Genomic DNA, 21,354 nt, shown 5'->3' with positions numbered 1-21,354 from the left:
AGCCTGCCTGGGAATTTGTAAGTGATGATGCTGATTGCTCCTAGGAATCTTTGCTGAAGTTGCTAGCTTCTGGCCTCTTCATGTAGCGTTAGTGACTGGAGCATACGCCAAGGCTGAACCTGTGCTAGAAATTTTTCTTCCTCATGTTATTGAATCTGTGCAGGCTACCTCCAGTGCAGTCTTGACTTGGCACTCTGCACCCACCACCATGAGTCCTTACATCCCTCCTTATTCCTGGCAAAGTTCAGTGGTCCAGGAGGTGAAGGACTTGCTGCTTTCCTTCCACCCATTTCTGCATTTGCTTAACTGTTGTTGCATCCTTTTTGTTTGTTGATTAATCATTCTGGTATTGTTTTCTTGTTATGGGTTTGATTTCCCTGTCTGTGTTTCCAGTGAGCATTTAGAGTCAGAAGAGCTCCCGCAGTGTGTCTGGAGGGAGGATATTTCCAGAGTGCTGTTCACATCGGGTGCAATTCTGTCTCCATTGAAATCTGGTGGCAAAGCTCCCACCTACTTCAGTGGGGCCACATTTTCATTTCTGGAACTCAGCCAGTGCTTTTCTTTTTATTTCAGTGTGCGTGCTCAGCAGACATTTCCCCTCGTCTCCCTCCCTTTTTCTCCCCATGGACCTGAATAGATAATGTCTTCTATGGGACCCTTGGTGACGTGTTGTACTGTAAACATTTGGATGGGACTTCATGTGGGGGTTCATCCCTAGAATACCTTACTAAACCAAGCGTCTCCTGCATAGTAGCACTGAACACTTAAAAATGGACCAGCAATTGTCGGCTTTTTGTGGTGTGATTTTATGCAGCATCCTGGGACAGTATCTTGTAATGTGCTATTTCCGTAATAAGTTGCTGAAAATGGATGGGTGGATGGATGGAAACATTGAAAAACTAGAGTTGGAAAATAAAAGGGGGGAGGGGAGGGTGAAAAAATCAGGTGAAATACATTAGAGTTCGTCTCAGCTGAGTTTCCTGCTTTGACTCTTACTTTTCAGCTCTCCAGGGTGTATGAAAGAAGATTAGCTAAGGATCTTTTTTCACAATAACGCATCATAGCAATCTGCATTGCCTGTTTTTTAGTAGTGAGTTATGCAAAATGCTAACACCTTTGGAAATTCCAGCACAGGTGGAATTTCCTGCTCTACAGATGATGCGAGTGTGAGCCGTACTTGGCTAAGATCTGAGCTAGAAGAAGCTCTGAGCTAGACCAGCTTTGGAGGAGCAGAAGATAGATTGGGAATTTGAGGAGGACATTGCGATAGTCTTTGTTTCAGACTCAGAGCGAATTGAATGATATCATTACAAAAAAAGTAGTTCACTGGGAGAGAAGCATCTAAATATTTTAAAGGTTGTATGGTGACACTTGCAAGGAAAAAAAGTAGTTATGAATTTTTTTCATGTTTTATAACGTCCGTGGTCATTCATCTCCCTCAACCCATGTGGCACTTGTTAATTTCTGCAGTAGATAATGTGGACTGCCTGAGTCTTTGATCTCTGTTGGTAAATACTTCTGTTTTTTTCAGTTTAGACAAGCTTTTATATTCCTTTCAGTGGGATATCTCATCACACAGCATAGGGCCTCAGAAATCCCACCAGCACTGTCTCTATAGTTAGAGGAAGATCCGTAAATAATTCTACTGCAAACATGGGCAGTAGTTTTAGTAGGAAAAACCACAAACTTTGCTCCAAGGTGTCATATCACCTGCAAAGTCAACCCAGTTTGGTGGGCTGTACAGCAGTGTGGGCAGTCTAGAGAATACCAGCAGTTCCTTTTCTGCCTCTCATTTTGTTCTTTCCATAAAATGCTGCCAACGTGTAGCTCATCATGACTGTTAGGACACTTTCAAGTTTCTTTGATAGCTCTTCATTAAATCTATTAATATAACTTCTCAAGTAATTATTTTGATCTGTGAGTGTCTAAAATGTCTTTGTGAAGAATAATTAGCCCTTGGAAGTGGATGAAAGTGCATGATAAGAATCTGTTGTCTTGCAACCACTTGATTGTTCCTCCTTGCTGTTAATGGGGTTTTTTTTAGGCAGAAAGTAAAGGGGGTGGAAAGGCTGGAAAAATCCCCTAGACAGTAGTTAACACGGAAAGTTATTAACACTTGCATTAGCACCTAACACTGTTCTGGAGACAGAATACTGATGGGACCTAGTTAAAGACTGAGCAGATTGAGTCCCATGTGCCTGGAGTATGACATAAGTCCTGATGGCTCTATTAAAAGCTTGTGCGGATGTTGCACTAAATAGTTATCATGGACTGAAAATTCCAGTGAGCTGAGGTCCTGGATTTGTTTTGAGACTCATACTAGTGCCAGCATAGCATTATTGGTCGTTTAGAAGGCCAGCAGTGGTTTGAAAGAGTCACCAAGTTAAACTTAACTGGCACTAAAAATGTGCTCCGGGTTATTACAGACACCTACAATACTCCTGTCAGGCTCTGTAAATGGACAGTGGAGTTTTCCTCTTATAAAACTCCTCTTTCTTTCCATATGTTAAGATGTGAAATACAGACAAAGTGTTTCCGTACAGCAAATTACAAAAAGAGATGTACAAAAATGCCATTAAACAAGGAGCAAATTTAAAGTCTAGTTTTTCTTATTTTCTATTTCACATCTGCTGTGTACATTGACATTGTGTACGGAGCAAGGATGAAACTATCAGTTACCAAATCTCCATTCTTCCCTGCAGACACACTGAGCCGTGTCCCTGGCCCAGTCAGAGATCATGGTAGGTACATGCGGTAGTCTGGCCTAACCTCAGGCGCCAAAAAGACTGCAGATCTTAAGAAACTTTATTAATAATTGACTCTAGGTAGAGATTTAGAGGAAAATGTTCTCCTTCAGTAGTGGAAGCTCCGTTTATAAGTCGGTCTCTACATTTAAACGCTGTTTCAGTTACCAGGTTTCCCCTCTTTGTCCCAGATTACTTGCTCTGCCTCCATGTTGCCTTTCTGTTGTGCAGCTACTTTGTGAGCCCAAAGCAGAAGCTAACCAATACAACAGGAGGAAAGAAATGCAGAGCACAATAGATGAACATATAAGCCAGCTTTCACAACACTATTGCCAAAAGCAAGCACGCTATCTCAAGCACAACTAGACCCTACACAGCTGTCTGTTTTGCCCAGAAATCAGGATAAACAAATAGGCAAAGCAAGCATGATGTTTCACATCTCATTTGAATGCTCATATCTGAGTATACAGGCATTTTATTAATGGTCAGTGAATACGAGAGACATAAGGGTTTTATTATGTGTTATGATGACAGTCAGCAAGGAAAAGTGCCATCATAAAAACTGCAATGGCACACAAGGACATCACTCCCAGTTGCTCTGGATGTGCATTGCACGTGTGCAGGAGAAAGGGGGATCTGAGGACTGGGATCAGTGATAACACAGCTTATATGTTTATTTATACTTGATTGTCTTAAGCAGACAGCTAGATAAGACATTGAACAAGAAAACTTTTAAAGCAAAATGAACAAACAATGTAGAGTAAAATACACGTCTGAACTGCGAGGAGACCGGATGACTTAATACTAGCTGATCTCCTTGATTTAAACCTGAGATTGAAAGCCTTGCCTTGCAAGAGATGTTCAGCATCTTGTATTTAATCTGCTTGATTATTTAGGACTTATTCTCACATCTCTAATGTCTGTGGAGTTTTTATTCTCATCAGTTTTTACACAAAAGCCTCCACTGAAATCATCAGCAAGTGCTATTTAAGATACAATGTGCTACCATGATACTGAATCTTTTTCTGACCAATTCAAGAACAAAGACAAATGGGAGACACAAGGAACCAGCTTGGATCAGCACCGGAATTGGTGAAAGTAAGAGTGAAGAAGACTGAGCAACAGCCCTCTAGCCGGCCAGGCAGATGAAAGGCAGGATTCCAGGGTCAGTCCTGCTGGTTGCTGCCATTATTCTCATAAGAGAAGAGAAGGCTCCGGGGAGACCTTATAGAAGCCTTCCAGTACCTAAAGAGGACCTAGAAGAAAGCTGGAGAGGGACTTTTTACAAGGGCATGTAGTGTCCCTCAATTCAAGAAGAACAGGGAACTGCTGGAGAGAGTCCAGTGCAGGGCAACAAAGATGATTAAGGGAATGGAGCATCTCCCTTATGAGGAAAGGCTGAGGGAGCTGGGTCTCTTTAGCTTGGAGAAGAGGAGACTGAGGGGTGACCTCATTAATGTTTACAGATATATAAAGGGTGAGTGTCACGAGGATGGAGCCAGGCTCTTCTCAGTGACAACCAAGAGTAGGAGAAGGAGTAATGGGTTCAAACTGGAACACAAGAGGTTCCACTTAAATTTGAGAAGAAATTTCTTCTCAGTGAGGGTGACAGAGCCCTGGAACAGGCTGCCCAGGGGGGTTGTGGAGTCTCCTTCTCTGGAGACATTCCAAACCCGCCTGGACACATTCCTGTGTAACCTCATCTAAGTGTTCCTGCTCCGGCAGGGGGATTGGACTAGATGATCTTTTGAGGTCCCTTCCAATCCCTGACATTCTGTGATTCTGTGATAGAACAAGGGATAAGGGCTTAAACTGAAGGAGTATAGGTTTGTTTTAGATAAATATGACAAACCTTGCTTCAGATTTTGCTCCATGTGCATGGGATATTGAATTCAACTGAGATGTTGCTAAACTTTATTACTTCTTTATAATTGCTTGTTGAAGAGGTAGTGGCACCAGCAAATTGTTTTTCTGTGCATGAAAAGCTATCAGTCTGTAACACTACATCTCAGAGTAGGAGATTTTAGAAAAAATGACCCTCTGCCAGCCTGCTCTGGGAGAAGTAAGGAAATAGTTTGGAAGAAAAGCTATGATAGAAAGATAATATTTTCAATTGTTGTCACCTCAACAGTGCCTTGTTAAATTACTGTAATGGCTGTGTATTCCACAGGGTGGAACCCATTACTGTTGTTTGCAGTAGTTCATTCCTTCTCTCTCTTTTTTACTTTTTTTTTTTTTTTTAAATGAATCCTCCAGTTTTTGTCTGATAATGATTGAAAGATGCAAGTCCACTTCCATTGTAAAAAACTGAAAATAGACTCTACATTTATATTCAGCTTCTAAAAGCCCTCTTTGCAGACTATATAAATGGTGTAATAATATGTCAATCTTTAATATTTTCTAAAAGCTCATGAGGTCAAAATATTGTTCTGGAACTACATGGAAACCTTCTGGAAACCACCACTTTTCAATGAGAGGAGATCAAATTGAAGAACTTGAACGGAAAAGGAAAGCCAGAAGGGGTTAAAACAAAATTAATGTCATGGAATTTTGACACTAACTTTGCAGTAGTCATCTCAAGGGAAGTAATAACAAATCAGTGCAAAGGCATTTACATTTTTTGAAGTTATACAGTTGGTTTTCAGAGAGCTTTTGTTATTTTTACTTTTCCAGGTACATATTGGTGCATAGGGCAATACCTCTTTCTTCTGCCTCTCTGAACTCAAAAAAAGGTGGAACAGGCATATGTATATATTCACTTAAAAGACTGAAACAGAGACAAAATGTGTTTTAATGCAAACACTGTTTGAAATTTACTCTGTACCAATTTTAGATTCACTTGTAGAGCGTTAGGGAAGTCTTGATGGTAGTGGTGGTGTCCAAGTGACCTAATGAACGTGTTTTCTGTTAAATTCCAGCTGCAATTTGTTGAAACTTTAGTTGACCTTTCCCCCACACTGGTCCAGGAGGAAACTCTGAAAACGGGTGTCTTGGTCTTTGTCATGTTCTTGTGAGTGTTTCAGCAAGAGTCCCTGTTTAAAAGCAACAGCTTGGAGGGGGTTTTCTGATGCCAGAAGTTGTTCACGTGAAACTAGATTGTGACTCCAAGCTTATCTGAAAGGAAATGCTAGATTTATATGGCCTAAGGCCAGTTTCTATTCATGTCCCTACTGGGTTGCCTACCAGCCGGTTCCAGGCCTTCAAGGGCACTTGGCCAGTGAGAAATTCTCCTGAGTCCTAGGACCAAGGTGCCCTTCAGGCACCTTTAGTGGCCTTTAGGTAAGGTTGAGTTCTGTCTTTTGGCTTAGTCTTGCTGCTTACTGTCCTGGTTCCCTCTCTCTGGGTTTTAATTGTCACATCAAACATTTCATAAGCAAATAAATGGAGCTCACCTTTTTGTGATGTTACTTGTGTGACCCACGTGCAAGGAAAGCAAAAGGAACTAGTCAGATAAGCAGGGACCATTCTTGCACCCTTGCTTGTGGCTGGGGAGATAAAACCATTTGTTTACCATCTCAGGTCGAGGAATGAGGTCAAGTAAATCTGTGCTGTGTTCTTTTTTGCAAAGGCTCATTTTGGGCAGAAAGAGAGACAGGCAGGAAGGAGATGGGATCAGAAGAAGTCTCATATTAAATTAATTTAAAATCTTTAACTCAATGCTTGTTAGTTTGGTCTCAGTTTTTGTAAAGGCTGATTTTTTTTTTTTTTTCTTCTTTATGTAAGGCATTTTTATAAATATATTTTCATTCAAGATTCTAATGTAGCAGGCCTGGCCTGGCAGATTAAAGATTTATATTTTAATGGGAAAACCAAAAGTGTCAAACTCTTGCAGCACTGTCAAAGAAATGTTCCAATTAAATGGAAATTGGCATCAGTTGATTTAAAATTTCTCAGCATTACAAGAGAAACTGTTGACCTTTTTCTTTATGAATGCTTTTCTGAATTGTTGTTCTGTGCTCGTGTTTCTCTGTGAATGTGCATTAATACGCACAACCTAGCTTGTTAGAATTTGATCTCATGCACTAGCCCTTCTGCAAGAAACAGTAATATTTTGGACATTTCTGTTCCAAATAGGCAGTGGTTCTGTGTATCTCCTAGTTGTGTTTTAATCCTCATTTCATGTGCTTGTGATGAGTTTTAAATGTATTTATTTTTCTTTCCTGTAGAATGCTTTTGATTACATAAAAAATGTTGTTAAATCCTTTAAGCAAACTTTGAAGGCAAAGTAAAGGAGAACCAAAGGGCATTTAAGAGGTTTTACTTTACCAAAAAGAGAAAGTTTTAATACAGTCTCTACGGGGGGGTGAAGGGTCTGATTTCTAAAGTAATGAAAAGAGCCACATTTCTCATAAAGCCAGCTATGCATAGACAGATTAAATCAGGTTTTTTGCTTAAGTTTGCAGGCAGTCCTGGCGAATGTTCCTGCTGGAAACTATGGGCTGTTTCCGGCTGGATAGCTCTGCTTCGCTCTTCCTGCTAGTACTGAATCAGTCACACAAGATTCACAGATTATACCAGAACTGATGATGTCACACCTGCCAATCCATCAATGTCAGCAGCAGTTTGAGTCACTTTGCACACTGTGCAAAATGCCGACCCACAGTGTGGCACAACATTCTACTTATGGTTGCCCCGTGGCACACAAGGACCTTCCTGGTACACAGACCATCCAAATAATAGTGGGAAGCTCTCATTTTAGGAAGAAATCTTGAGTACAGAAGTTCACATTTTGGTAAGGAGATTACTGTTTGTGGCCCTGGTCAAATTCAGCTCTCAACCAGAGAATCAACCACAACCATAGGTAGAAAATCTTACGTATAGTGAAAATACTGAGTAGGTTGCAGGGCAAGATCAGAACTGGAATAATTTCTGTTCCAAAACTGCATAATTACACTGGAATGTAAAACATGTTGCAAGGTTTGATAGGCATGTGAGGTTTAAGAGAAAGTTGTGTTAGCAGCTGAACTCATCTGTCATCGTAGAATGTAAGGGGAAAAAAAAATCTCTGTGGGTTGCTGCTGCATGAAGGGCTCTTTTGAAAACCAGGTATTATAGGTTCTAACTGACATCTGTCTGCAGTTCTGCACTGGCAAAGAGACGAACTCAGTAGCTGGAGAGCTTGTGGAGTGAATGATGCTAATTGCTAGCAAATCTGAAATGGATTATATGGTGCAGCCACTACAGTAGTGGAGAGTAGACTCAATTACCCAGGATATCCCTTCCAGTGCATGTCTCCTAGAGCTCCCTCTTTAACACATGGAGAATTTCCCTTCAGTTAAAGAAATTGTTCTGAGGCTATTTTGAAGCGCTGTTTCAGCACTATACACCGTTTCTTGCTATTGTTTTAAAAGAACATCGTCACTTATAGAGAAGATGAAAAATCTGAAAACAGCGAAGCATTTCAGGTTACATATTTTAAAGGAGACATTTATGGTAGCTCCAGCCGTTGATAGTGAGTCATCTTAACTGTTTGCCAGTGCTCAGCGAAGGACAGGACTGTCCTTTCTATGTCTATATGAGGGAGTATCAGACACAAGTACCTACCAAGAATGCATCTGTATACAGAGCACCAGAAAGTAAATGTACACTGTTTTCAATTAGGGTAGAATTTCCTTATGTAAAGATTCTGCAAAACTGGATATTAAAGAAAGCTTCCATGCAGAATTTTTAAATTATCCTAGGGGCCTCAAAGAGAAGTGTATGAATATTGAAAGAAGCCTGTAGGAAGGAGATTCAAATTAGTAGAATACGTTACTTAATGCATCTCTGATGAAATTGAGGGGCAACACTTTAGCTTGTCGTGATATTTTTCTTCATTGCTGATGCACATATAACTGGCTGAAGTTGTTTCTTGTGTATGGAAAACTGGATCTTCTTATTTTAATTCATCATTCTTTTAATTCTTAAATGTTTTGCGTAGACATAAAAAATGCCTGGCTAACCAGTTGAACCATCCCCTCCATGTATTCTGAAAAATATCTATTTACCTATGTGCCCATCTTAGCACAGCAGAAGTAGTATAGCTATAGGGTATGGCTGTAGTAATCTGTTCAGGCTCTTACTTTGTTCCAATATGAGCATCAAACCTGTCTGGAGAATATTGTAGTGGAGTTTGTGAGACTGAAAATCATGTGCTTTGCTTTAAACAAGGGATCTTCCAGAGTCACGGAGATGCTGTACGGTTGAGACTCCATGATTCTCCTTTTTTTTTTTTAAATCTTGAGATTTTTCTACAGCTGAGTTACACTTAAATCAATATTCATCTTTGAAGTACAGTAAGTAGATAGCTATGGCCTATGGCAAAGTACATAATTAAGCTGTCCAATTTAAATCAGGTTAGACAGTCCTGTAAAGTTCAAGAACGTTTTTTTTTTCTGGGTTGTTGTGCTCCCTCTATCATATATTCCCTGTTTTTACAGACTTGTGACAATTGATCCTTAACCTAACCAGTGTCAAATGTCCCCCAGGTTTTTTGTGGGGCATGTACCTGACAGTCCTGTAGGAACATGAGCATGTGACAGGAGACTAGAGATGGTCAAATCCTGCAAGTCCACATGTGGCTGGTGGAAGGCAAGACACTGATTTCACTGCGGGGTGTCAGAGGTGGCGGGGAGAACTGTGACACACAATGTTATGGTCTCTGTACATGTCTGTTGTTTGTGAGCAGCCCTTGGGTAGCGCGGAGGCTGCTGAAGCTGTGTGGATGGATGACCACTGAATGCCGCGCTAATGTGCTCAGCCTTGGCAGGCACGGCGGTCCCACAGCTGTGCCCTGCTTCAGGCATTGGGGCGGCTGCTGCAACAGAGCCAGGCCCCTTCTCAGGCATGTGGTTTCCTTATACTGAGCAAAACAGATGACTGTTTTCCCCGTAACGTAAAAGTTGTGCCATTAAAAGTTGTATTTTGCTAGTGACAGCGGTAAAAATGACATACCCAATATGCGAGTTCCTCCACCACAGTGAGATTTTTCTCCTTTAGTTTCATTGTGGTGTGCATGTCTTTTATATCTAATGAGGAGATATCCCTGGGTGAAACTTTTATTATAGACATTTCTAATGGAATAAAATTTCAGCCAAGCATCACCATCACCAATGTGCATGGTGAGGAAGGAATTTATAGCAACATGCACCAAATTCAAGAGCCCAGGAAGGGCTGGGCTAATGACTTGCCCCTTTGTCCTGGAAATGTCTTGGAGATCCCTGGTGGAGCCCAGGGTTAGCAGCATTGGAAAGGAAAGCAGGACTGTGTGCGAGCAAGAGGAAGAGAAGATACACATGAACTTTATTCAAGTAATTCCACCACTGCTGAGCTTTTCAGCCACCTCCTTGTGCATTTTCTCATTAAATCCTCTAAAATATGCACAGGCATTTTTGTGATCTCTTTGCACAAGGATGTTCATTGTCACTGCTCTCCAAAGTTCAGTGTATGATTCTTCAAGTCCATGCTTTGCTGGTGACCTGGGTTTTTTGAGAGCTTATGTCGTAGAAGGTATTTAAAGAGGCAGATTTGAAAATTGTGCACATGCTGCCATGACAGCCAAACTCAGCCAGACTACCGTGAGCTTTTCCAACCCCCTCATTCAAAAATTAACAGGAGTTGTCTTTAAAGCAAGCTGTTGTTTTCTGTTACAGCTGTGTTCGTACTTGTAATTGAGGAAGCAATTCATAGTGATTAGGCAGAAACAGGTCTCTTTTCTGCTTGTCACAGTACCCTATGTTTCACAACAAGTTCTCAGAATTAATTGCCCCCCTTCAGATTTTTGCTGGCCAGTAGCCACCTTGTACATGAGCTGAAGCAGGAGTAAGGAGCTTCTAACATCCTTGAAGAAAAGCTGCAGTAATCTGAGATCTCTTACAGCAGCCTTGCTCTGCAGGACCACTTTCCTGCCCTAATCTCATTGTGTGCCCTCAGTGGGTTGCTCTTCCATGCACCAAACACCCCATCTTGCATTCCCCTGGGTGCCCGAAGTGGCATTCCCGCTTCCCAGGAGGGCTGTGGTCCTAGGTGCCTTTGCAGGGTCCAACCATGCTGAAGTCGTTGGGCAGAGACTGTAGTAATGGGCTACAATTTCCAGCCAGCAGACCCTGCTGAGCCTCCACCACTGTGCAGCCACAGGTGCTCTGGGATGGGCTGTTCAGTTGCCACAGTGGGAAGGAGGATGCCTGTGTGTTGAGCATCCCTTTTGTCACTTCTTCTGGCCAAGAGCAAAGCAGAGCTTCTCTGCAAGGCGGGTCAGCAGGGATGTGCAGTCTCGAAAAGTCGCAATCTCAGGTGGCTTTGTGCAGCTGCTCCTGCCATGGAGCCCCCCACGGAGAAGTCAGGGCTCTGCAACATGATCAAACCAGAGAAAAATGTTTTGGAAACCACTAGCTTATCTTGAGCCTTCTGGTTTAGTATTGTGTGGTGTTGGCCAGTAAATCTCTAAATCACTCTATGAAAGGATGTTTCTTCTGTGTATTCCTTAAGAACAGAACAGAAGTTTCTTTTACCGTTAGACTCTCACTCGTTCCATCTAGTGCATTATATGTCTGAGTCAGGCTGTAATTTCCTTCTCCTTTCAGGCTTGCAGGAAGCAGAGCACACTGCTGACATGGGTTTTTAAAATATAAATAAGAAAGCTCAGTCACAATAGCAGTCAACAGTATAGCCCATGGAAACTGCGATTCAGACGGCTAAATTGTGTGATTATTCTTCTTGGATGTAAAAGCCTACTATGGCAGCCTGCTAATAGGCCATAGAGCTTATAACCCATGCTAGGACATACAGCATTTAACTCTACTTTTGTCACGTACCTGCTATCCCTTCAGATTTTTAAATCATTGGCAGTGTGATTAAAGATGTTTGCTGACTGTTCAAAGGGTGTATGTCTGTCCACACTTTGGTGACTGAAGGAATCCTTGCAATATCCCTTACACACCACTAACATGCCGAAGCATGATTATTTTTAATGTTATCACTTATTGCTATTCGTTTTGCAGTAACACCAAGGAGCCCTGGTCATTTAGCAGCTGTTAAAGAGAACCAAATTTAAAAAATAGTCTCCATGCCACACCTGACATTTTAGATGTATAACATCTCGGTACCCCAGGAACAGCTTGCAGTACTTGCCTTGTGACTGAGACAGCTCATTCACCTGCTAACCTAGCAAAATAAATGTCTCTAAGATAGTTTGCAGACTTTTTTGTTTTTTAATTAAATCAACTTCCTGGCCACTCAGAGCAATGGCAGTGCTGACTCAGGATGGGTGGCAGGAAGGTGAGCAAGGACAGGGGAGCTGGACTTCCACTGCTTGGCTCCCTCATGCTGCTGGTACACAGAACTATACTTCAGCTGGGTCAGAAACTTAATCTGCATACGGACAAGTTAAATGGAAGAATAACAGAAATGATCAGAGAATAATTCCTGCTTATGGAGTGTTTGTAGCAGTGCCTGGGACTGCACAGTAATAGTTAGTTTAGTTCAGTCTGGGCCTAAGAGACGTTTTTGTGAGTGAATTTGGTGAAGATTTGAATTAGACTTTTGTTTAACATGATATGGAAAACTTAATGTTTCTTAGGATTCTTAGAGTGGTGTAGGAAATGACAGGATGTTACCAAAAGTAGCAAAATTTTTTCTGAATTAAAGATCTTTGACTACTAAATGTATTACCAAAGGTGACTAAGGTACTTGAGAATCAAAACTGTCATGTAGTTACCATCCTGCACTTCAGTATTTTTGAATCTCTTCCCTTTTTATGGGAGATCTTATTTTCTGATTCTCAATCTAATACATGAATAATTCTAGATGTTCTAAATAGTAATCATTTCTAACAGGCTGTACATTGAATGAAATGCATTCAGATTTATTTCTGAAACTTACTATGGGCATCAGAAGAATCCGCTGTCCTGACCAGAGGTGCATCCAGTGCAGTATTTTGGTTCTGAGGATGGCCAGTGGTGAAGGGTATGAATGATGTGCAGTGGCATCCTGCTGTCACTGTCCCCTTCCAGGTAGTGGGAGAGCTTGGAGGGAGAAGGGAAAAGCAGATTTGTGAAGGTTTAAGAGGCTGGATGCTCTGTTGTGTAGGATGGTTCTTGTCTGGCAATCAAACAAGGGCAGAGTGTGGGCCTGAAAAATGTGGTCACTCAACGATGGAAGAAAATACATTTTAGCAAATAAGACCAGATGTGCAGATAAACTGTGAAGGACCTTGAATATGGGGATTAGCTGATATGAGAGCATAGAGTCAGTGCGAGAGACCTCAGGGTGATGACTCCATTGACTGACTTTTCAGGTAATCTTTCTGATCATATTTTGACTTGGTTTCCAATATGTGAGAGGAAAGACTAGTCACAGGAAGAGAGAATTATATAGCAGTATCTAGGCCACAGAAGTTGTTTCCCTGCTGGTCTTGGGGCAGGAACATGATAAGCACGACCCATAAAAGTAAGGAGAAAGAGGAAAATACACTGAAAGCAAAAGTACTAGGTTTCCTTGTGTTCTACTTGGCAGAGGCATGTTCATTGTATGGCAGGGAGGGTTGGCAGCTCCCGCTAAGACAGTCGATCAAGAGTTCCCAAAATATCAGTCAGGCTCTCGTAGAGAGAAGACAGATCTCCAGAGTGTTGACTCCTAAAAATGAAGTTAATATATGCTGTGAATTTCAAAAGCCTTGTGTTCTGATTCATGGACAAAATCCCAAGGAGCTAGTATATGCTCATTAAAGATAGATAGATAGATAGATAGATAGATAGATAGATAGACAGATAGACAGACAGACAGACAGACATATAAAATTTAAAAAAAAAAAAAGCTTTGCTTTTCCAGACAATCGGGTCCAACTGCCTCCGTGCAATAACATCTGGTATGTGTTCTTCCCTTTTTGCTCAGCTTTCTGCAGATGTTTTTGCTATCAGCTCCATGTGTTTTATATCATATATCCTTACTTGGACAGATTATTTTTTTCCTTTCTTTTGGAGAGAGCATTTGAGTGCTGGTGCTTTCTATGCTGTTTATGAAAATTAGTCTATTGGTCTTGCCAGAATACAAAATGTCTTCTTAGGTAACTGGTATTAAAGTTTATTGCTTAAGTACAACATGTTCCAAATTTAGGCTTCAGAAAACTGATCTTATTGCTAATAATTTCCCTTTCATTTTTCGATGCTTGACTTGAGATACTGGGATATGATTTCCAGAAGTGCTGAGTACTTACAGATGTCACTGAAGTTAGTATAAGATATACTTAGGGCATGCAATGTCCTAATGCAGGTTAATGCTGAAATGAAAAATCAGGTTTACAATGTCTTAACTGGGCACACAGAATCACGTAATGCCTGGAAGGGTCGTGACTCTCCATCTCGGTAGCTCATGTCTAGAACAATGATGATGATGTTACCCCTTGGTACAACAGGATGTTTGAAGACAGGGAACTATGCCTTTGGCTGTTTTCCATAAAGAGGTGCTATATGTTCTTCCATAATATGAATCCTAAAGAAAGATTAAGGGAAGTTTGTTGCCTTTTCACTCAGTAAGAAGAAAAAAACAAGTTTGCTTTGGGAGACACTCTAGTGTTTTAAGTCATATCCAGGCCTATCTATCAAGTCTCTCAACCACTTATGGGTTTGATCCAGATAAACACATTTTTGAAATGTTGTCTTGAATTAGTCTTGCCAGGTCATGGCGTTTGATTCTTCCTGGTGTGCTGATGTTTGGGTATTCTTTGCCGTATGTTTCAGATGTCATCTGCCTTATCCTCTGGATTAAACCCTATTGCCTTTAGTATATTCACAGAGCTCTGGGTTGTTCTTTATGGAAAATACTCTAGCCTTTTCTTCCAAAAACAGTTACCATGCTCAAGTACTTTTTCCCCTTGCTCCTTAGCAAAGTCTCTCTGATGCTGGGGAATAGCAATAAAATATTTCCCCAGTAGTTTGTTCTCAACTGCAGCCAGCCAGACTTCTTCATCCATTTTATTAGACTCTGTGTACAAAAGGACTGTGTTAGTAACAGGTTTTTCATAACCCTTCCTCCTCAAACATATTCCCACTGCTTCTTTTGCATTAGGGATTTTGTAGGCATTTTTTCCCCATGTGTTTTATCTCAGTTGTTTATGTCCTGTTCTGAAATATTATGATTATCAAAATGATATGGAAGGAATTTAAGACTTACTTATAAAATGATCCCGTAACAAGTACTGGATGATTGAGAATAATTTTAAGAATCAGTAGGTTTTTTTAAGGAAGAATGTCTTAGCAATAAAATAAAATGTATTGATGCTGTTGTGGAAGGAGTTGACATCTGAGGTACTGTGCTCCACCTTTTAGACTCCAGGCAGCAAAGTGATTCTGTGGCAAGGCTGCAATGCGAGGCAGCAATAAACTCTCTAGTGATAAAGTGCATTCTTTGGCAGACAAAGAAAAACAGAGGGCTCTAGCATTGTCTTTCTCTACCTCTCATAAATCAAGCGTGATGAGAAGTGTTCTGGTTGTTCTAATACTGTAAGAAAAATCTGAATAACACTGCTTGTGTTGGCAGTTCACTGTGGCTTCGTACTGACCAGAATCTGTTTTGATAAAGGTCTCTCATCAATGCCTCTAATGACCCTTGGTATATTTGCTTCTTCAGAGCTCCAGGAGATGGTCACATTTCTGGTTTCTTCTGGAGCAAAATGCTTCTAGACAAATGTGGCTGGGGGCAATATTTGTTTAGTAGAAGTGAGTCCCAGACCAGAATAATGTTCATGCTAACATATACATTTTAGATATTTATGTAGATCTGAGGGCATACCTGTCACCAGGGATTTCACATTTTGGCTTAGCTCCATCTTCAGAAGATGAAGAGTTCTGAAATAGGGCATATTTCACAGTACTGAAAATGCAAAATGAATAATGAAATCAGTTTGAATTTTGCTGTATATTTATTGTCAAAATGAGGTTTTAGACAGCGTCCCATTGTCTGCTGTACAGTTTCTGCCAGATAAGGATGGGATAATAACTGATAAATTTTTCAAACCATTTAATTAGATGAAGAAATCAATAATTATTCATTTCTCCTCAAAGCTTGGCATCTACCATCAAGAACGGAAGATCTGTGCAGAACAAGACTTGTTTCTTCTGCTAAATGCTCAACTTTATAGCTAGGCAAATAGATTACACCTAAGTCAGTAGCACAGTAGCAGTTTTTCTTACCCTCTGATTCCTGTGACCACCATGAGATGAAGAAAACCATTAGCAGCTGCACCACTCTGTGCAACCGTTCAGTTGTGTGTGGAGCAGGACTGAGTACGCTGAATTAGTTCACAGACCACTGATAATAAATGAGAGAAGGGAAACCGACTTCCAGCTGAAGAGTTTATTGCTGTGGCCCGTGTTTTTAATCCACAAGAACAGGGGATCGCTGGCTTTAATTACACTTCCAAGTAGGTGAATTACACACTTGGTGGCAGCTCTCATTCAACTTGTAAAAATCAATACTTCCCTGCCTACTCACAAATGGGTATAATCATGAAGACCTACCTGAAGGTCCAGAGAAGGTAAAAAGTCTGTTGTCTTAGACAAACTTTATAATCATTCAATGCTGAGAAGCTTTTGCTGTATGATATTTTAGTGTATTATTATTTTTCTGCTGATTTCCTGGATGCAAATTGATTATGGACCTTTTAGCCCAGTCATCAGGTTCTGCAGCTTTTCCAGCTCTGTGAGCTTGAAGGAAATCTCAGGCTCTGGGCCAAGCAGGAACAATTTTAGGAGAGCCCCATGGCACAGCCCATGTCCAAGCACAGTGACGGACGTGGCCTCCATGGGAGGAGCACAGAGTGAGCAGGAGTGAGGCCTCTGCAAGTGCAAAACCCACCACATTTACATCAGTTTGTTCCTCATCCTTGAGTGGGTCATGACAACTATATCTCCATTTGTGCTCATGGCTGCATGCTTACCTACACATGGCAGATCAGTGTTTCTGTAAATGCACTTTTTCACTCAGTTTTGAATGCTTAGATACCTCCCAAGACTCTTGCAAACAGTATCAAATTCCTAGAAACCCATTGTCTGACCTTTTCCTTTTGGAATATTTATTAGTGTACAACAGCTACAGTCTTCCTCAAGTATTGTGAGTAGCAGCAGCAGTAGATAACTATTACTAATATGTGGTCTTGCTGTTTTTAAAACACCGGAGTAATTAACTAATTCATCCTTTGCAATTGTACTCAAATATAAACACCCCTTAATGAACTTTGCAATGAGGCTGTACCACTATTATGTAGGGCAGTTCTGTATCTACCTAGTGATATTCTTCCTGCATTAACATAATTAAAATGAGAGTAATATTGCCTAGAGAAGGAGTTTGTTTTATTGCACCCTCTCAAACGAATGTGTGTCAGGGAATATGAGTGGAAAAAGTCTGTCTGGAAGTAGGCAGCGTGCCGGGGTGTATTGCATTTCGCTGACATGAGAGGAATGTGGCACTGAGGTCTATGGTTGCCTGCTGTAGACACTAGCACTCGCACTGAAAAGCAGCTTGGGATGTGCCTTTTGCTTCATTAAGCAAAAGCTCTTTATGCCTGTGGCATGAAATGCTATAAAACATGGTGGCAGTATTACAGTGTTTGCTGCTAGGCAGGATTGCCAATCTCAAACATTTAAAATCACAAGTCAGATATTCCAAAATAAAATCTGTCTAAAAATTAAGGATATTTTTAAAAACTCCTTATTTCTTTTTACTTCTTAAGATTCATTCATTTTTAAGTGAAAGCTGAGATCTTCACTGAAAGTTGAGATCCTCACCTGACTTCAGGGCTTTAAGAAAAACACCAACTGTCTCAAACTTTCAAAAAGCTCATTAAAGTTCTTGAGAGTGAATCAGGCATCTTCTGGAGAAGCTGCGTGATTGTATAAGCTTTGTAATTGTAAAGAGGATCTAAAAACCAGGGATGCAAAATGCAGGCTGAGTTCCTGGCACTTGCAGCTTAGTTGAGGTTTGTTTACCTTTGACGAATGTCACTAACTGTGCTGGCTCACGTTATTGAGCAGCCGGCCAAAAAAAAATTAAAATAAAATAAAACAAAAGCCACACAGTCTAGAAAGGCTGTGTTGTGTGGGGGAGCCATGGTGAGGCCATTTGTAGCCCTTACAGCCAGGTTGGCACCCAGAGCTACCGACAGCTGATCCCTGTCTGCTATAACTTCTGCAGCCTTCCCAAGTTTCGTCCTGTGCGTGTCGGGGTCAGTAGCAGGACTCCTGTGCACAAAAGCAAGCACGTAACGCTGAGGGGATGCATTAATTTCCTCGTGTTGTCTGCATCTTCCAAAGAAATGTCACTGCTGACCCCATCCCTGAAGGAGAAGGTGCAAGGCTGGTGGTGTCTGAGTTTTTCTCCCTGCTCTGCTGAAGCAGCAGGCTGTAGCTCTAGGACTTTGAACCTCTGTGCTCTTAGCAAGCAGGGAAGGTGGAGTAGTCACATTTCTAGGCACTCTTGCAGCACTGGAAAAGCAATGCCAGGGCATGGGCATTTTTAGGATCCTTTGTTTGTTGTTCTAACTGACCTGCACTTCAGTCCCAAAGAAGGCAACCTATAAAGCCCATAGTTTGGAAAGATTAAGATTGGAGAATTTGAGTATTACATAGAATTTTTAATGTAAATCTCAAGTTTGCTATTTTGGAAAGTGGGTGCTCCTGTACATAGACAGGTTAGAAAGCTGGTAGCTGCGCTGTAGACCTGTTTCTGTTCTACCTGCCTGTCTTGAACTCAGTTGAGATATTTTTCTCTGCTGTGCAGCCCTGGAAGAAACAACAATCTTGAAATAACATTTCAGCACCAGAAACACTTCTCATTTGACAGTCTGACATTAGGTGTTGGCAGCTCATCCTGGCTCTTCAGCGTGCATGTGGCTGTCACCACTGGAGCAGTTCTGTCCTGCACAGCCAGCTCCGGCGAAAATCACCTTTCTCTCTGGAGAAATATGGGTAAACCTCTGGAACTCTGTCATGTAAATGTAAACTTGCTCTTAGGTCAGTGTTTAGACCATCACTGCCATTGTTGTTAAGAATCCTATTAGTTACAGAGGAATGATCCTGTGGTCTGGAACCACAGCGTTCTGGCTCGGGGAGCTGTTACCACTACAGATGATGCTTTAGAGCTTGGGGTACATGTGTTGCACTTTGGTACTCCTGGATCTAGCAGTTCACCTAATATGTAATCATGTAATTGAAGCCCACTGAAGTCTGCATGAAATCTCACTCTGTTGGTAAGTACTTCCTCCACCTCCAGTGGAAACATTTCTAGTCAGAAGCAATGCCTTGAAATGTTTTACTACTGCCATATTGATAGGGAAAAAAATACACAGATATAAAGAGGTTGTGTGCATTAATTATTTATCTTGCAATCAGGAAAGTATAAAAATAATCCAGGGTGAAAATTCAGAAGGGTTGTAAAGGAAAGCACTGGCTTTTTCAGTTTGACTAATGCAGGTTCTACTGAAGCTTTCCCCGCAGAATATGAGTTCTAACCCCAGCACAAGTAAATACGTGTTTTTTCTCCAAAACAGATTTAAAAATCATGCAGTTATTGAGAGGAGACTAATTGTGCTCACTTAGATACAACTGAATAATTAAACTGCGAGGACTTATTATTTTCCTGGCTCCTTTGTAATGTTTCTTATTTATTAATTCTTAGACATTCAACTTGTAGACTTTTTAGTATCAATCGAGCTCTGCTTCTATTGTCTGAAAAATAAAATATGTAAAGGAAAAACTGCCACACATTTAAATGCTTGTATTGTTACAATAGAAATAACGTCATTGTAATTAAACCACTGGAAAATACGAACCATCAACTTTTCCTCTCAGGGACTGGGCCACCTGTGGGGTTGTTGTGCCTTTGAAAAATCTCCCTAGAGATCCAGTGTGCTTTGCTTCTCCTGATTGTTCTTAAAATAAAATTAGCTTTTAGTCCATTAAAATCTTTTGGCTTTATCTGCTACTAAATACATGTATAGTAAGTGCTGTGGAATCAAAACAAAAATAAGTTATTCCTCCTGTGCTTTTAGTTTTGATGGGTATTGCTGTTTGGTGAAAGTCAATAATCTGACTTTTACTGTATGTGGGATCCTGCTGGATTAAAGTAGATCCCTCCAGCCTAGATCGGGAACCTGCCAGAAGGAACATTCAGAGGAAAGGGTCAATAGAAAAGAGGTTGAAAAGGATGAGAGAAGGTACCTGAGAAGGCAGGTAGCCTGGTCCTGAGTCCTGGGCAGAACTAACACCACCTGTGTTGCTCCTTCCAGACATTAGCCAAGAGCCCTCTTAAAAGTCTCCACCGACAAATATTCTGTCTGTTAGAAATGTTTTCTTGGTGTCCAACCAGCTCCACCATGTGCCTGTGACTTTGTCCTTAGCTTGCTGCCGTTGGTGGAGAGTGTAGGATGATGCCAAGCTGGAGAAGTGAAAAGGGACAGGGAGGGAAGTGCCCAGGCAGTGGGAGAAAGCTCATGGAGATGAAAGGCCTGGACAGAGAGCCCTGGGAGGATGAGGAGGAGACGAAAGTGCTACTCATCCAGGCTCCTTGTTATCATGTTTCTTGCTACTGATGGCTTGAACTTTCTGATGATTTTGAAGTGCTTTAGGCAGAGACTGAATAAGAGTGAAGTTTGAAATCTAAGCATGACCTCAGTGGTGGAGAAACCTGGATCTACCTTTGAGTCCTGTCTGCAGAACTAAAAAATAGTAATATGTTGACAGAGTGATATGACCATAATGCCGTTTTCTTCTCTTTTCTACCCCCACAGATGAACAGGAGCCAGCAGTCAGCAGTGATTCAGATATTTCATTGATTATGGCAATGGAGGTTGGACTGTCCGATGTGGAGCTTTCCACTGATCAAGACTGTGAAGAGGTGAAGTCTTGAAATACAAACAGAGATCTGACACTAAACTACGGGGTGGGCCACAGGGAGGGACTGAATCAGCTTTCTAGGATTTGGACCAGTCATGCACACGCCTCCAGAGCACTGTCACCCCTGCACACTCCATTCTGGGATGGTCACGAAAAGCAATAGCAACAGTTGTGTCTGCCTGGATGCGGTTTCATCATCTGCATACGTTCATTTTGTTCACATGGGAGTTGGATGCTTCCAGGTAACGCACGTGCTTGAGAGCAGTCATGTAACTCTTCAGTGGCTCGTAAATACGCAACTGAAATGACAGCTTGAGTGTTTTCTACACTTGTTCGATCGGATTTTTGTTTCCTTTTTTTTTTTTTTTTTTTGAGAAGATACGTGTTTGTTATGTTTGTTTGTTTGTTTATAATTTGTTATGGATGGACACTTTTTTTGTTGACTGACCCCAGCTTTTTCAAGAGTTCAATCCAGAAATCTGAATTCTCATTCACTGGTCACTTCATGATCTGACTCCAGGATTTATCATTGCCTTGTTGTTTCTCCATGAAGTACACATGGCTTCAGAAGGATGGTGCAACAGCACCCTGCATTAATGTGAAGCCTGCTTTAATTAAGTGGAAGCCTTGGAAATGGTGGGCCTTTGTTTGTAAGAGAGCTCTGAATTAAGAGATTGCTAAGATTTGGGTTAAAACTGTGTTATGTTGGATTTTACTTAGAGCTCTGTTCTAGCCAAGTGTTGTAC

The 21,354-nt window shown here is 41.2% G+C and overlaps 1 protein-coding gene across 1 annotated transcript in view; it reads left to right on the top strand.

The window, feature by feature from the left end:
• RNF150 (ring finger protein 150) overlaps positions 1 to 20,621 on the top strand; it is a gene marked incomplete at both ends in the record, with an annotated part of 114,883 nt that extends 94,262 nt beyond the window's left edge. The window contains one exon of the mRNA XM_080343435.1: positions 20,503 to 20,621. Coding sequence (XP_080199561.1) covers positions 20,503 to 20,621 — 119 coding nt within the window. The remainder of the gene's footprint in view (positions 1 to 20,502) is intronic.
• Between the last annotated feature and the right edge of the window lie 733 nt (positions 20,622 to 21,354).

The sequence above is a fragment of the Nesoenas mayeri genome (genome assembly GCF_963082525.1).
Source record: "Nesoenas mayeri genome assembly, chromosome: 4".
NCBI lineage: Eukaryota > Metazoa > Chordata > Aves > Columbiformes > Columbidae > Nesoenas > Nesoenas mayeri.
The sequence above is the reverse complement of the archived record's forward strand: the minus strand, read 5'-3'. Positions and strand labels throughout refer to the sequence as shown.